Below are 17,553 nucleotides of genomic sequence, written 5' to 3' on the forward strand. Positions count from 1 at the left end.
GAGCAGACATTTAGTGCAATACCTTATGTTAGCATAAAGATTTGTGTTTGTTATACATGTTCAGCACTAGCAGACACAAAAGTCTTGTTTCCTGAAAGTGGTAGAAACCCCATGCATTGAATTTGCCAGTTATAAAGAAACAGTAAAGAGGAAGGTAAAATTGTGAGGTTCTGCTAATGACTGCTTCAATAAAGTCCAAGAGTGACAGACATTTTGGGGAAACCACTATATTGGCTGTCTAGCTTTTCCCCCATGTCATTTCAACAAGTTTTCTTCTCAGTGCGTTTTTCTGTCAATAGAAAATATGTTTTCTTTTTCTTTTCTTGTGCATCGGAACTCATATATAATGTAGAGAGAAGCAAGACTGAATATCGTGAAAACCCTTGAAGAGTTTGACTTAGGCCATGGTGAAAAGTGTGTCAGGATAAACTCCGTGTCCAGCGGCCTTGCAGAAGAAGATCTAGAGGTGCTTTTGCAGTCCAAGACCCTGCCTTCAAGCATGATGCTGCCAAAGGTTGAAAATGTTGAGGAAATAAGATGGGTGAGTACCAACAACACAGTAGCTTTTGACTGAAGCTGTTGGGCCAAGTTCATCCAGGCACAGAGAGGAATGACTGTGAGTTAAGAGGAAGGCTGCAAATGCCATATGATGTTGTTGCTTGGCTGAGGTAATTGGGCAGTGCATCCACTTAAATGTGTGTGTGTGATGTGCTGTATAAAAAGCATATATGGAACATGTTTATAAAGAAAACCAGGTGTATTTCTCCCATGGCTGACAAAGAACCAATATTGCTGTCAGAATATATTATCAAAAGTAGAAGGGTAAGTGCCTGACTCTTCTCAGACTACCCTAACAAGCAAAATTATTGTCTGTCCAAGAGCCTTAGTTATGTGCATTGGAAGCAGGAGATGGGAAACCATGTTAGCAACATATGAAAAAATGGATTGGGGGGAAGGTCACTCCTTGGGGCAACTGGAGGAACAAACAGGAAGCTTTTAACTAGTGTTTTTAATTAGCACAGATATTATTTCCTGAACAGTTCTCTACTTCTTCCTTTTTAATTGCTGACAGGTGTGTTTGTGTTTCACAACTGACTTTTCAGCCAATAAAAACCTGAAATGTAAATGGTTGGCATGTCAAATTACTTAAGAAAACTTTGAAATAGGCCTAATTATGCTATAATTGTTTTAATTGTCAAAAAAGAGGGATGCTTGTTTGGATATACCATTATTGCTGCAACACACCAGTAAAGGAATAATGCTTAATTATTCACTTCATATTTTTGCAAACCGCTAGCTGAGCAGCTAGCACGCATACAAGCTGTGATGAAAGGCAGGCAGGCGCATTAGGGTCTATTTTAATCTCAGCACCTAACCTTGATCAGGCCGTGGAGATGGGCCTGAGCACACCACGGAGCTCAGCCCCGTCACCAGGTGTGGGACAGGCCCTGTCCAGGCCGTGGTGCTGCCCCTTTGGCCTCCACAGAAGGTTCTCCTTCCCCTTCCACCAACAGGTAATTAAATTAACCAGAGTGCACCTCTCAGGGTTTACAGCCATGTAAGTGTTAGACAGAACTTGTCAGTGATGAATATTCATGATACCAAAATGGCAGAGCCCTTGCTGCCACCAAGTAGGTTTTGCGGGGAGACAGGATGCCAGGGCTCTTTGTCACCTCATCCTCTTCCACCTTCCCTCTGGCTAACTTTCATTTCCATCATGGAAAACAAGCCAACCCCAGAAGCTTCTGCATCACTGTCCTTCTTTTGCTTCGCTCTCCCTTTGCCCAACCTTTGCACACAAAGAACATACTCTGCCTAACACCTCTGCCTTCTTTTCCCAATCCTCAAAAAAATCACTCCAGCATGATTTTTCAGCCTCCCAGAAGCTGTTTCTTTCCCCCCACGCACACCCGCTCCCCCCCTTCATTTTTATTTATGTGCAGCAGAAAACCTGGAGGCTGATGCACAACTAAAAGATGGGCTTACTTGTTTTCTTTTGTGTGAGAATCTCTTGCTTTCCTTTTGTCCCTAGTGTGGGTACTTGTTTGACTGGCATGGCTTATTGGACTATAACAAGCGTAACTCTCCCTCCTTTGTGGCGGGACAATTCTCCCACAAATCCCGACCAGTGTGCATTCTTCCCGACACACTATTGGGTGTGCACTGGAATTGAAAGAATTGCTGAGGCCTTGCTACTTCATCCCCTCCCCAAGCTTTGTGGGTTTTTTTTTTCCTCCGCCTTCTTCTTTTTTTTTTCCCTTTCTCCCTGAAATGAACACTTTACCAGGCCGGAAACATTTAATCGTCTCCTTTTGAAAAAAAAAATTAATTGAAACTTCTCCACTCGTTACCTTTTGTATTGGTGCTTATTGCAAATCTTTTACAAGGGAAAGGAATGGAGGCAATATTTAATTAAATGTGCTCTTTTTTTTTTTTGCTTTACCTTCAAAACAAAAGATAGCAAAAATTCCAGGAGTGTGACTTTTAAAATAGTTAAAATAAAACAAGAACTCTGCTCTTTAACTTGCACCTAAAATATACACACAGTAACATTTTTTTTCCTCTTAAAAAAATTAAAACCAGGTAAGAGTCTTAAGAAGATATACTGATACCATTATATTACCTCATTTTCTGCATTTGCCTGGGTGAACTTTACTGTTTTCTGTCACTGTAGTAACCTGCCATACTGTACAGAGTGAATTGATTTTTTTTTCCTCCTTGCACATTTTTGAGTGGAATTCTCTTCACTAAAGAAAAGTTATCTAGAGGGCCATGGTGATGATGCAGAGCAGAGATGGGAGGGCAGAATTCTTCACCGGAGAAAGCTGTGATTTATTTTGGCCTAATTGTAAAGTTACTGCAAATTGCTGGAAAGCTTTTTTTTTTCAAGATCTGGGTGATTAGATTTTCCTTCTTTTGGGGAGGGGTGGTGGGGGGAAGCTAAAAGGGGAAATAACACCTCTAATCCAGCTTCTGGTAAATAGGCTGCCAGCTTTTAAAATGAGTTTCCTTTCTATTAGTCAGAATATTATGCTAAGCCTTAAGCATTAGTTTTTTATGTTGCCATAGCAGCCTTATTCCTGCAGGGTTGTGACCTGCGATGATTACAGTACAAAGCTTATAGGGTCTTGAAACCCCCTTTGAAGATGAAAAGTCTTTGATGGTTTATATTTATGCAAATCTCTTAGATATGATTTACCCAACTGAGACTGAATGGAGAGATGATTAAAATTCCCTTTCCTTTGATATCCATTAATAGTTGAATATTCCTTAAATTTAAAATATATGCATATGTGATTTTTGTCTTTATTTACTAACATTTTTGCAGTACCTGAAATATGTTTATCTTGACGCAAATTACTCGATCTGGACAGACATAAGACATTTACAATATAGGGCTGAAGGTTTTCCCCCCTCCTTTTTTTTTTTTTTTTTTTTTTCCCTTTTGAAAGGGGAAAAATCTGTGCAAGAGCTTTTGTATGTTTCCAGATGATAGATTTTGGAATTTGGGCTACCCCACTGGCAGCTCAGAGCTAGCTGTGAACTGGTCTCATGGAAAAAATTGGCAAGCTTTGGTCTTCAAAGAATTAAACTTCCTTTTTAAGGCCTTCCTAGGTAAGCTAAAAAATTATGAAGAAAAGCCTATTGAACAAAAGGGTAACGGTGCCGTAATGAATAATACGGATGCCACTTAGAAGGCTGTGGAGCGCTTCCAGTGATGGCAGTGCTGGACATGAAACAAAACCGGACCTCAGGTACAGCAGCACTTCATTGTTTTCCACAGCCCACGGATTTGCATTTCACTAAGCCAGGGTGAGAGGTGCTAAGATTGGATTTTTTTATTTTTTTTTTTCCTTGCAAACCAGCCTCCAAATTTAGAAATGTATGGGAATGTTGCAGTTTCAGATCACAGGCCTTGTTATAAGCTGTTCTAATTTTTAGTTATCAGGTTTTGGGGTGGGGAGGGGTGTTTGTTACAGTCAGGTGAATATTTGCCATGTTGTGTATACATGTAGACTGTTCTCTTTTTGCCTCTGATAGCTCATTCTGTGTAGTTTTAGTTTTCAGACAAATTCTTACATCACCTAAAAGGACGAACACTTGTAGAACCAATGAATTTTATCCCCTTTGTGGAAACTGCAATGGGCTTGCTCAATTTTAAGGTAAGAAAGTCTTGAAGTGTTCATATTTTGCCATCTCAGCAAACTAGGATAAGGAGAATACTCAGTCTCTCCCTGATTTCACCAAGGAAAAGAGGTTAAAAAATACAAAACGTATTGTTCAATCCCCAAAAACATTTGCACATTGAACTCTGATGTTTGTATTGTAAAGGCCTTCATAAATTCAAAGTATTCCAGTGACAGAACAGCTCCAGACAGTCCACAACAAATATCAAAACCTCCCTTCATTCATTGGTACTGTTTTGAACACATTTGGAGTGGAAAAGGTCTCTCCAAAGATTTGGAATACTCAGTGTTTCAGGCTATTTAGTAGCTGTCAGACACAACTTTTGTGTAACACTTAGTTTGAAATAAGAGTTAATTATCACCTCACTATTGCTAAACTTGCTTCTTTATAATGGTTTCTACTAATAACATTACAATCAAATTCCATGTTGTCATTTCTTTGTCTGTATGATGGAGTGTTTAATGCTAAGATTAGACACAGAATTAACATTGAAAATACTTGAAGAACATGCTCATTTTTAGGGTAATTTTAGATCAAATCTAATTTATTAATTTCATTTTAATACAAATCCCTCCCCAGCCCTTCCTATCGAGTCCAGGTTTTTCAGAATGGCAAGGAAACGTGGTAATGAAACAGAAGAGCTCATGCATGCACAAGGAACTCCGCATTCCCCTCCCAAGCTCTAAGGAAAAGTTTCAGACCAGCTGAGGACACACAGATCAGAAGTCCCTCCAGAAGCACCTCACAGGCAGCCTGGTCGTTTGATACAGCCATTTATCTTACAGAACACACTCACCTATCTGCGAGCATGATAAAGCCATAACCAAATGGACACGCTCCTGTCCAGTGTGCAAACACAGAATTAGATCATATATTAAACCATTGAGGTTTTTCTTCACCTACAGTATTTTATAGTGGAGGTTTAATGTTGCAGTTGCTGATGCTGGCAGGAGAGTTCCCTTTTAAAGCACACTTTGTTACAGAATGATTTTGTGTCCCACCAGCTGCTACAGAAGAACGCCCGATAGTAGAGCTGGTAATTACATGTCTCTTTCCATGTACCTTAGCCTTAAAAGATACTAATATTATCCAAACACCAATATAAAATAGTAATACTACTCTCCTCATGAAAAAAGCTACAGCAGAAAATTGTTTTACTTTTATTTTAATGCTTTTTTGCAGCACTTGTTGCATTTTAACTTCCTTAGCTTATTTTTAGTTATATGTAGATGGACACTTTAAAGTGGCAAATCTTCTATCTTGTAAGGAACTTGTAATAATTGTAAACCATTAATATTATTTATTTCATAAAAGAGTTTCTGATCTTTATTTCAGTTTCTCATGCAGATATATTGCTTGTCAAACTAATCAAATATAATACTTTTTGTTTGTTGCTAAGCAATATTTGCCAAATGTTTTGTTTCATGTTGCTATATAAATGTCTGAAGTAGTGGTCACAGTAACACCTGGGGCATAATGTAAACCAGAAGGTGGGGAACCTGTTATGGATGCCCAGTATTTGCTATCTGGATGCTTAGGGAAAGCAAAATACTTTTTTCTTTTGCTGAGTCATTTTAAAGCACTGTGCATTGGCGAGCACCTACAGTGGCTTTGCTTAATAGGAGCAACATTTCAGAAGGATTTTGGTACCGCTGGGTTGCTGTAACAGCCTCTGTAGTTTCTCTGCATCCTGCATTTCTGTAGACATTAATGCTCTGTTCTCATTTGAAGGCTGTCTGTGAAGAAGCACTGAGAACAGGATCCCAGGCTGGCTTTCATTTGGATGCAGTTGTCTTTGGAGGAGAGGATTTCCGTGCCAGCATAGGTTTTTACTTGCCTCTTTACTATAAATGTTTATGTATGGCATTTGTTTTGGAGAAGCCTGTGAAATTTCTGACAGCAGTAATTAATGACACTTGAGTCTGCATTTTACATTTTCATTTTACTCCTTAATTTCTTTTCAGTGCAGAATGTACCACTGGCAATTTAAAACATGGTCCTTGTGCTACAGGGCACTGAGACTTCCTTGTGCTTTTTGCCAGTCAGTACCAGAAGTTAATTTTAAAAAAACACCAAAAAAACCCCCAAAACAGACAAACAAAATAAACCCTCACCCTGTTGAGTCACTGAAATAATTTTAAAATATTGTATGCATAAGCAACATTCACATGCTTTTTAGAACTACATTTGAAAGTCCTAAAATTCTGGTGTCCGCTTCACCACTTCTTTACATACAACTGTCACTCAAGCTTTTGACATCAAGCACAAACACTCTCCTGCTACATTTTGCTTTCATAAATTTATTTTAAAGTTGTCACAGGTCAATACGGCCACATATTCAAATGAAAGCACTATTAGTCTTCCTAAAAATTAAAAAGTACTTCACTATTTATTTTATAAAAGGGCACTTAGCTTCTGATTTAATTTAAAGATAAAAGCCCAGAGCTATGAACTTCTACATTAAAAATAAGTATGTTAATGTAAAAATCAGCATTGCTTTACTAAAATATTCCTTACAGACTGAAAATCTCTATCTAAATAGTAACCTTATGGTTATTATTGTTATTATTTTTTTTCCCACTAGCCTTCACATGAGTACATTGCTTAGCTGGTAGCCTGTGAGCACATGAAGTCTCATGAATACTTTTGCTTCTTCTCAGAAGTCATCTACCATCAATTTTTCATTCAAATACTAAAGCTTAAATATTCAGCTTAGGACATCAGTTGTGACAAGAATCAGAACCAAGGAAAGTGCAATTCTATTCTCAGTGTGAATTTTTTAACCATTTAGTTGGACCCAGTATATCAATTTGTGTAAAGCTTCTCTTGCTGTAATGCTTCTCACTGTACATTCAGTAAATAGCAAAATCTAATAATTACTTTCATTTTAGCCAAGTCAGCAGTCCTTACCAGACAAAGCTTCCACTGACTTCAGGCTTTCAAATTCTGATTTAAACTAAATCAAAATCTGAATTTATAAGCTAGTGTTTAGAGGGATGTTATTTTTTATTTTTGCTAAAGCATCTTTTTTCCTCAGAAGAGTATCATTTTGACTCTACAGTATTTACATGCCTCTTTTATTTTCTAAATCAGTTAAATATAATCTCAAAATTTCCCCTTTTTTTAACATAAGAAATATTTAAAACAGAAAGGTTTGAAACACTCATGTCAGCTTTTCTTTGTTCTCATTATTTTCTCAGGTGCAACAAGCAGTAAAGAAACTCACGATATTCTATACGCCAGGCAAAAAATCATAGTCACAGCAAAGGCATTTGGCCTTCAAGCAATAGACCTTGTTTACATTGATTTCCATGATGAAGATGGGCTCCGCAGGCAATCGAGGGAAGGCGCCTCCATGGGATTCACGGGTACGACTTTTGTCGATGCCTCAAAAGAACGCGGACCTTGCTCATTTTAAATAGGTTGCTATGTTTACTGTCACCTGGACAAATAACTTGATTTTTGTTTCAGGGCACTTATTGAAAAACTCATTGATATCAAGCTCTTCTATGTTTATTACTATCTTAAAAATTGTGGCTGGAAATTTTGCCTGAAAAGTCACAGGCTGCTTTTTGAAACCGTCTGCCATGAAGCGTGTGATGGTTTTGAAGAGAAGTTGGGGTAGAGGCTGTGCAGTGATTCTTCCCTTCCCAGAGCACAGGAAAGGCAATACTGTACTCTGCCATGGCTCCTCCACACCTGGAGCCCTTTCTCTTTGTTTGAACAACAGCAGCAGTTTAAAAATACTTTTTAGGCAAAGAAAAAAAAAAAGAGAAGTAAATCTCATATGCTAGCTGCTAGGGGAAAGTTATTTTCTTATTGTTTTCTTTGGTTTCTTTGTAGTCTCCTGGCTTTCTCCCTAGTAAGTGCTGGTGACACCTACGGGTATTGGCAGACAGCAAGAGCAGCAGGCTCCTTGCCCCACAGTCCTATAATGCAGCCTGTCACCCTGTGATTGTTGTACCAGGTCACTCGGATGCCTCTTTGGGACAGTGCAGCCATCAAAGACTGGGGGCTGCAATAGAAAGCAGCCATTTGACACATGCATGAGAGAATTCTAACACACAGGACGAACACCACATTATTTTTCTTTGACCACTATCCAGGATACGCATATGAGAATATCCCTTAGGTTTCTGTTACCAAAAGTGTGGGTGCTAGCAATGCCACCTAGCAAACTCTAGTTTCACAGTTAGCTGTATATAACATCTTAAAGCACCAAACAAAAAAATAAGTGCAATTTTAAGTGACCTTGGCATACCAGTGAAAGAATAGCAATCAATGCTTTTCAGCACAAGCTCTGCTTTACTGTCTGTTGAGCTTTGACATTTGCAAGCCCCAGTCCTGTTTTGGAGGTGAAATGGTTAGCTCCTCACAGCTACATTATCCACGGCCGTGTGGACTTCCACCCATCCCTCGGCTGCCTTTGAAGTTGGGAAAATAATAGAGCTGCTGAATGGTAGCACCTGCTGACGGCTACCTAGTCTCAACCAATATTTCCTAGCTTAAGGAAAGGCTTCATTTTTGAAAAAACATAAACATCTGAACCTCCTGTTGACAGAAGATGGAGTTGCAAGTGCCTAGACCCTTTGAGAGCACTCTTTTGAATGCTTAATGCACATTGAAGTGCTTAACTGAGGCTGTCAGTTTAGGAAATTTACAAATGTTCAGCATAACCAATGCTGATGGTGATTTGGACTCCAGTGACTTTATGGTGGAAGTTGCCTGACCCTAGAACAGGGTCCAGACAGAAGACAAATGAAAAAGTCACACAGCAATTTAGGATGTAAAATTACTTTCTGTCTTGGCTGTACATGTGTCATACTTGCCTTTCCATACAAGGAGCAAGGGTCTGTGAAAAGTACAGATTTTATTAAGGTGCTCTCACTGCACCTGCCCTTTGCCTCCTGCCTTTCTGCAGCTATCATCGACACATTTCCAAAATTCAGCAAACAACCTGACAATCAGTCCAACTGTAATTAGAGATGGGTCAATACTGATTCTACTGATTTGGTGGGGGAAAAAAATTTAAATCTGTTTGAGCTAAAACAAAACAGCATTTTTCCTTTTCCTCTGAAAAAAAGAAAAAAAAATATTTTAGGTCAATCTAAAATATTTCACTTGTTCTTTGGCTTTTTGCCCTCAGTTTATCTAATATTTTTATAATCTTTCCTGCTTCTTTTGATTGAAATAAAATCTAATTTCAAAACTGATAGCAAAATCATGTTTTTCCAAACCTATGCAAGTATTTTTTTCATAATCTATATAATTTAAACATTTTAATATTTCCAATTTCACATTCATCACAGACAATTACAAATGGGCCTCAGCTTAATCCATGACTTTGTGTAAAGCAGAAGTACGCACATTGCATTTGCCACTGACAGTCCTCTGATAATGTAAAAGTACTGAAATGTCAACCTATTAACAAATTCAAAATGTGCAAGTCTTCTAATTTTTAAATATAAGATCCCTCCCTGTTACTTTTTAATAAACAATCAAAATCATTGAAATCAAGAGAACTGAAATTAACTGAGTCTTGCAAATTGCTCTCATAGCTGGAGAACAACTCATTTACTTGCACGAACAGGGCTGAACTCACCACTCTCAAAAGCAATGCAAATCCAAAATATTTAACTAAGTTGTATGTACTTAGATGTCCCCATATTAGGCCAGTAAAATTGCCCTGAATGTAATCAAATAGCTTCCCTCAAGATTAAACAAGCAAAATAATATAATGAAGAATTTACCAGGTATTTAAATATTATTGCAGACCTCACTGCTTATTGCAGCCAAGTTTTCTTTTCCAATTATGTTAAAATCAGTCTGGTTTTCCTTCAGTGAGTGTATAAACATAAAATCAAATGTTTTCAAATGTAATCCATCCAAATTAATAGTCCTTTAATATTTATATTTATTTTAAAATTAATATATCTATAAATAGGCATCAAGGTGTTTTACACTAGCATTACCTGTGGACTTTAAATCAGTGTGTTGCCTATATAAATGGGCATAGGTTTTAGGAATGTTTGTGTAAAAAATAAGGTAAACCTTGCCATAAGCTTTAACAGCTGACTTAGTCATTATAAAAAGTCCTGAGCTACATGCTGAGAGAACAGATATAAATATGAAACAGTCTAGGTGTCCTCTCCTTTTCAGTCTTTTGTAGGAGACTAAAATGACACCATCATACAGTTACCTAAAAGACTTGACAAGTATTGATTTAAAACACAATATATCAAGTGGTACTGTAAAAAGGATTTCGTGGTCATAAATTTTAATGTCTTCCAATTTTGCACTCTCTCAGTAACTTGTCAATAACAACAATTCTGTTTAAAATATTTACTTCGTTCCTGCATGGCATTATGTCTGTAATACAGTTATTTGAATAGGTAGTCTGTGACAAAAATCGTCCAAGTGCTATAAATCAAAAGTTCGATTATATTCTTCCTAAATTGTTCAGCAGTGTTTTAATGATAAAAGCATAGTTTACTAATATAGGTATCTTTATCAAAAGCAAGTCTTTTTACAGAAATGTTTTACACTTTTAAAAAGTCATATATGTGTATTTTTAATACAAATGTTCATTTTGTTATAATTAGAGATTGACTTCAAATATAATTTAAAATATACTCAACATTTTTTTTTAAATAGTTAAGCTTCGTAGGATTTTTTAAGAAATTGTTGTACACACTTCAATTTTTGAATTAATGGTTTAGCTATGGAGAATTTGTTGTGTTACAAATAAGGAACATCATCAGCTTATTAATTATGACATTTTATTAAAATTACTGAAAAACTTCTGGGTAAACTTAAGATAAAACACATTAGTTTAAAAAAATTATTTGTGCCATTTCTTTCAAAAATTATGGTTCTTAATGGAGTTTAAATTTTTACCAATATTTAAGGTATTTTTTAAATAGTTGTGATATTGAAATTTCAAACTAATATTTGCATGCCTGTAAAATCATGAACTAAACGTTGTTCAAGAAGAAGTAAAATAGAGCTACTTGTGGCATTTCAGCAAAGGAATGTAGCAACACCACAGCACTACTATTTCTTTGCTCATTTAATTAAGTAGAGTTTCTTTGTACTCCAAGTTATCACTCAGACCCACTGCAGCCTGATGAAAACAATCCAGGGATTTTTGCAGTGGTTATTTCATGGAAAATAGGTGCATTCCTGCGCTCAGGCGTGAGACTTCTCAGATGCAGCGATGGGCTGGTTCCTAAAGGACGTCTGGCCTAATGGCAGTAGGGACAGGGAGCAGACCTCGTTGTGCAGGGAACCTCCTTGGGTCCTGACACTTCCAGCTTGTCCTGGCAAAGTGCAAAACTCTGGCTGGCACAAGAGGCAGCGGCGGCGGGGCTGTGGGAGCCTCGGTCTGCAGGGCACTGCTCACTCGCTGGCAGCTTTGCAGCATCAGGCTCACCCCTCTGACTAGTTTTGTTTTCTGGCACCGAGGAGAGAGAGTTGTTTCCTCCGAAGGAAGCTGGGAGTTACGGCAGCCTCCCTTTATTAGGGCACCTTAAAAGCAAACCACAGAGATCCCACCGGTCTGTGAAATTCCCATAGAAATGAACTAATAACGCCAAACGCCGCACTTTTTAAAGTGTCAAACAAATTAGACATGTATTTGTTTTAAGGCGGCTAAATTCAATCACAGATTAAAAGGGATTATGTGGCTGTCTATTCACGTTTGAATATCTCTAGTGAAAAAGACAACATCTATTTTTATTTTCTTAACTTATGTTTATACAAGAAAGGATTAAAAAAACTGTTTCATAAAGCCTCAGGGCACTGCTGGTGGTTGTTTGCTATACCAGTGACTAAATAAATATTGCAGCCTACCTGCAACTACCAATAATTGCAGCAACAACTGTTTAAACAACATTGGGGATTATATGATTATAAACCAATACTGAGAATTTAGGGAATGATCCTTAGGGTACTGGTAACTTTTCAGCCAGACAGATCTCTTGCCATCTTCTTCAGATCTCATTTTCTGAGCACACTTTAATATAACTTATTTAAGAGTGGCTGGAGCTGTTATTTACATAGTCAAATTCAGAGATGCATTACACTTAATTGTTATTGATTGCCCAAGACAAGCAACTGCACCTGAAATTCCTGAGAGAAGATGTATGGATCAAAATGGGGAGGGAGGAGAAAGAATCTTGGGTTCTTTCAAACTATATTGAATGCAAGCATAGCACAAGGTATTCTTACTTTTAAAATCATCTGCCAAAAAGCTATCTGCCTGTTTTCCAGTTTTAAAAATAAAATAAACCAAGTAAAATAATTAGTTAGAGAGCAAGAAAGTCTGCAAGGCATATGAGAGCCTCAAGTGGTTGGAACATTTTGCTTGAACATCTGTTTGTCGATGCATGATTCTGGTGTTATTAATCTTCTTTGTAGGTAAGCAGGTGATTCACCCCAACCAAATTGCTGTTGTCCAGGAACAGTTCTCTCCGAGCCCTGAAAAAATAAAGTGGGCACAAGAACTGATTTCTGCTTTTGAAGAACATCAGCGATTAGGCAAGGTAAATATTTTGCTAATATGCCATAGTGGAACCAATTTGAATAATATTTAAGATTCTATTAGAAAAGTTTATTAGAGAGTGATGGCTCTTTGCTTGTATCTTATGAAGTGCTGTAACTGAGAGTATTGCTTGTGAAATCTGTCTCTGGATGGTGGATATTATAAATGTATCACTTTCCAGTATATTTAGAAATAGAATGGCTATCTTTTCCTTCCTCCCCATTTTAACTTTAATTCTTTGCTTATGCAGCCTTTTGAGTCCCTGCAAGTACCTACAGCATCAGAGAATTAAAATTGTTTCTTCATTATGCTGCATAATCGCAGTGTTACTGTCAGAGGAAAATATTTGCAACAAAAAGTCAGGTAGCTTGCAGAGGACTCAGACTGGGTGCACAGACATCATTTATGGAAAGAAATAAATGCATTAGGAAGCCTTGGTTTCTAAAAAAAATCTCTGCGTTGGTAGACCTGTTTCGCTTTTGGGGGTTTGATCCCTCAAACATGCCCAGTAGTAATTGAATGTACTTTTGAGTGAAACTGCTTGCAGATTGTGGTTCTTAATCATTAAAAATGGGAATGTTTTATGTGCATTTGTACCAATTGCTGGACCTGGATTTTGGATAGAGGAGAAAGCAAATTAACACTAGAATATGATTGTTCCTAATTTAGTGCATCATTGAGTCTCACGTTTCCTGCTCTGTGGGTTTCTGCTATGTAAATATTGCGGTGGTGATGCACAATCTGTCTCCACTTTGTGCCAGTAATACTTAAATTAGGGGTCGCCTGAAGGAAGATTTTATGCTAGTTGCGGCATTGTCAGTTAATTATCTTAAAGGTTATTTGCTATAATCCAGTTTGCCTCTTTTTGAAAGAAAAAAAAAAAGTTGCAGCCAAACATGTTTATCTTAGTCTTAGCCAAGCCTGGGCTAGTTAAAAAGGAAAGTCCCAATGTCAGAATGGGGAGTGCAGATGAGTGAGAATGGTTCACACTTGCTTGTGTGGCATTCAAGTAGGAGACAAATCCCTCCGGTCGAGAAGTTCACCTATAAGACTGTGCATAGGATCTCATTTCACTGGTGCCATATAAATGTTTTCTGCACATTTTTTCCAGCGGGTTAGAAAAAATTGGGATGTCTGCCTTCCCTGTTCCCCTGCATTTCTGATACTATGGATGCATTAAAAATGCTGCAAAGGTCAAAGCAGATATTATGGTTTCTTCTCAGAGTTAAAGTGTGACAAGGTATTTGCTATTGCTCTGCCCTTCTCCTTGCTGGGCTATTGCATCCCCTTTGTGGTACCTAGCTGTTTCCAGCACAGCCATGACTATGCTCTTTGGGTGCTGTCCAGAGCACTGATTTCAGGGTCCCTATTAGGATGCTGTATGCCTGGATCTCTTTGTTCTCTCCACCTCAATTTTGAAATGTAGCTCTCTTCATGCAAGCAATATAGAAATAAAAAAATATGTGACTGGTTTTGACCATTATTCCGATTTACAGGGCTTGGCTCCCTCACAAAAGGCATCGTTACAAACATACTGCTGGTGCAAATGTGTAGGCAGGTACATGCAGCAAGAAAAACGTCAAACTACTTACTCAGCCAAATATTTTTATTATGTGCTTAATACTATTCATTCAGTGGAATTTAGCGTCAGAAACTCATCTAAGGAACACCTCTGTCATATGAGCTGTCGACTAGGAGACTGGACCAAATTTAACTCTAGTCCCAGTATCATACAATCATTAAGCCAAAAATGTTAAATATTGAATAATTTAATGTTAGGCAAGCATTAGTCTTTGAATTTATTTTGAAACTGCTATTTTACTGACATAATGCTGAGGTTTTTTGTTTATATCAGTCATTCGGGGGGGGTTTATTTGGGTTTGGGGAATTTTTTTTCCTCTTCATTAATGCTTTTAAAATATGTTATAAGCTTCTGTAATCAGTTTCAAGAGCAAATTTGCTGAGAGTTTGTGGTGCAGGCTATTTTTTTAACCAACCAGGTTGCATGCTTCATATATTTTTTGCACATAGCCATCTACCAATAAAAAAGGACTGGCAGGTTAATATGTGAACTTCTGGATCTCCTAGCACTGTCGTATTACTGAATTTTATAACAAAATTGGAAAAATAGCTTTCCATGTAATGCTGGAAACTCATTAACTGAGTTTCTAATTTGCTGTTATGACTGTGTCAGTGAGAAGAGCTTGGACAGTCTGATTACTTAATTTTTTTTCCAAAGCAAACATATCTCACAGAGGGATCCTCTCTCTCCACATCCTAACGACATGCTAAAATGTGAGTAATAACTCTTCCCCTACCACCTCCTGGCAAATGCTCCACACAGCGGTTTCAGTAATCCTCGTGTCCTAATGAAACACCTCTTCTGTTTTCCTTTCCCTTTTATTATATTAAAGTGTTCATGTCAGTAGGACTAAAAATATAGCTGTGGTTAATATGGTTGAGACTTGCATGGTTTTACCATGTTATTAATCAAAGTTGAAAGCCTGGAAAAAATAAATGTGAGGGATTTGTGCAGCTGTTTGTGTGGTAGATAAGTTACTGGTCTGCAGTCTCTGGGATCACAGTTTGCTATTAATGTGGTTTAAAGTTTGATGCCTTTACTTAACAATATTTTACATTAAAATACAGTAACAAGCTTTTATAATCTATTCTGATTTGAGACCTACAATTACCATAATAATCTTCTTTTGAAAGAAGGCTGAACCAGGCTCCTTCATCCTGGACGCTGAAAAGCTTTGACATAGTAGCCCCCAAATGTGAGTACTGAGGTCAGGAAAAATTAGGATCTCAGATGAGCACTGTGGAATTAGAGATGCTGTGGCAGTGTCCAAACAGAAGGAAATTAGAGAGCTAACCAGCTAGCCAGGAGTATTTGGGCTTGCCTTATGGAGATAGTCCTGTTTGAGGGGTTGATTTGGTTTGGTTTCTAGGTTGTTTTGCTTGTCGGGCTGTTTTTTACATTTCTAATCCAACTTAAAAATGGCATGTCCGGGAAATAAATGGTAATGTTGTATTTTGGACAAGTAGAAACAAATGTTGAAAAAGTTCATTTTGTATTTTATTCAATTGTTTATTAAGTGTTCGCTTTTGTCTAAAACTTTGAGATCTAAAACTAAAATGTGCTTAAAAAGAAAAGTGTTATTTCCACATCATTTCAATATTTTTCCAGTAGAACTGCATTACTAGGGGATATGATTTTCAAAATTAGAATATTCATACTAAAAAAAAGTGGGTATAGCTGTCAGAAAGTCTAAATATAAGATAGATGTCAGTGTGCTCAAAAATAAAAAACAAGGGTGATAAACATAATTCCAGTAGTCTAAAGGATAGTTTCTGTTAGAAATTTCTAAAGCATTTGTACTACATTAAACAGGGAAATGATCTTATGAATGCAGATAAACTGAATCTGAGGGAGTAGAGTTAGTGGGAGAAGTTATTAGCCTATTTTAAGAAAAATATCTGATTTCTAACAATTAGGACATAACAGTCTTTACTATTTAGGTAACTCCTGAATTAACATTACCAGTACATTGGATACAGGACTGTATCTCTTCTATGAGTGTTTATATATGACAAAAATGTAAGACATTGAAAATGCATTTTAAGCCATTCAACCTGGAAATACATCAGGCACAATATCATTATTGAAATTTAATCTTCCCAAATTACCTTACTTTTACATGAAATTCAAATATAAGAAAAAGCAGAAGAATAAAGTAAAAGGTTGATTACACATTTATCTCACATACTAATTTACAAATGCTTCCAAAGCACCCACATAATAAACTAGGGAATAACTGAATGCTGCTGCTAAGGTCACCTGTCAGGTAAGGATTATTTTGAGTTAAGGTAAGTATATCACAAATCCAAGTTGTAATATGGGTTGAATATTTAAATCCTATAGAGCAAATCAAAATAAATATTTGTGTATGCCACATACAAATGCACAGAGTGCTTCTAAGAAGACCTTTAGCATATGTTTCTTGCATTATATTCTGTGCCATTGTATATCATGTTCCCAGCAGCTGAGGAATAATATATATGAACTCCAGTGATTTGGCAAACTATACAGTTTCATTTACAGCCCTTTCCAGGATTATGAAAAATCTTAGGAATGCATTTATTTACACAGCATCAACCCAACAAAGGAATGGAAATTTCCAGCAGTGGCTCTCTTATAATGCTCTTTGTTTAGGAAAAGCTACCCCAAGCCACTGTATCTTAGAGACGATGCGCCCTCATGCTTCGGCCAGCTCCAGCTCCCACCGCCTTACAGGGAGGTCTGCCCCGACTTTCTTCCCCCTCCTGGCTGTGCCATGGACCCCAGGAGGGCTCCCCAGCCAAGTGGGATCCACTCTTTCTCAATCCAGCCCGTGGTTGCTAGGAACGTGGGACCATGTCCAAGGGATGCCTCTTGGAAGGGATGCACAGGAGCATCCCTCTGGTGTGGGGCTGTATCACATCCCATCAGTCCCCAGGGATTATATTGCACATCACAGGGCATTATATCTCAGAGCTTTATGTAGAGCTGGGAGTGAGGGAGCAGCCCAGGCCCCCACTCCCATTGCCCAGGACAGATTGCTGAGTTTTGAGGTGCCACCAACCAAGCTGGATCCCATCCCAGGGCAGCAGTGGCAGCCCAGGGTACCTCTGTGTGTGGGCAGGGCTGCAGCACTGTCAGCCCTCCCCCTGAGAGCACAGGGCATGTGCTGTCCCTTATGTTATCTAGACAATGTATATTCCTTTCACTGCAGAGTGGGGGATTCAGGAATTTGTGATAAATTGCCACCTTTAAGGAGCAC

The 17,553-nt window shown here is 37.8% G+C and overlaps 1 protein-coding gene across 1 annotated transcript in view; it reads left to right on the forward strand.

The window, feature by feature from the left end:
- CLYBL (citramalyl-CoA lyase) overlaps window positions 1–17,553 on the forward strand; it is a 165,279-nt gene that overhangs the window by 136,599 nt on the left and 11,127 nt on the right. Inside the window, exons 3-7 of the mRNA XM_058825595.1 lie at window positions 353–541; window positions 4,062–4,163; window positions 5,920–6,013; window positions 7,389–7,556; window positions 12,607–12,731. Coding sequence (XP_058681578.1) covers window positions 353–541; window positions 4,062–4,163; window positions 5,920–6,013; window positions 7,389–7,556; window positions 12,607–12,731 — 678 coding nt within the window. The remainder of the gene's footprint in view (window positions 1–352; window positions 542–4,061; window positions 4,164–5,919; window positions 6,014–7,388; window positions 7,557–12,606; window positions 12,732–17,553) is intronic.

Source organism: Ammospiza caudacuta, chromosome 2 (genome assembly GCF_027887145.1).
Source record: "Ammospiza caudacuta isolate bAmmCau1 chromosome 2, bAmmCau1.pri, whole genome shotgun sequence".
Lineage (NCBI taxonomy): Eukaryota > Metazoa > Chordata > Aves > Passeriformes > Passerellidae > Ammospiza > Ammospiza caudacuta.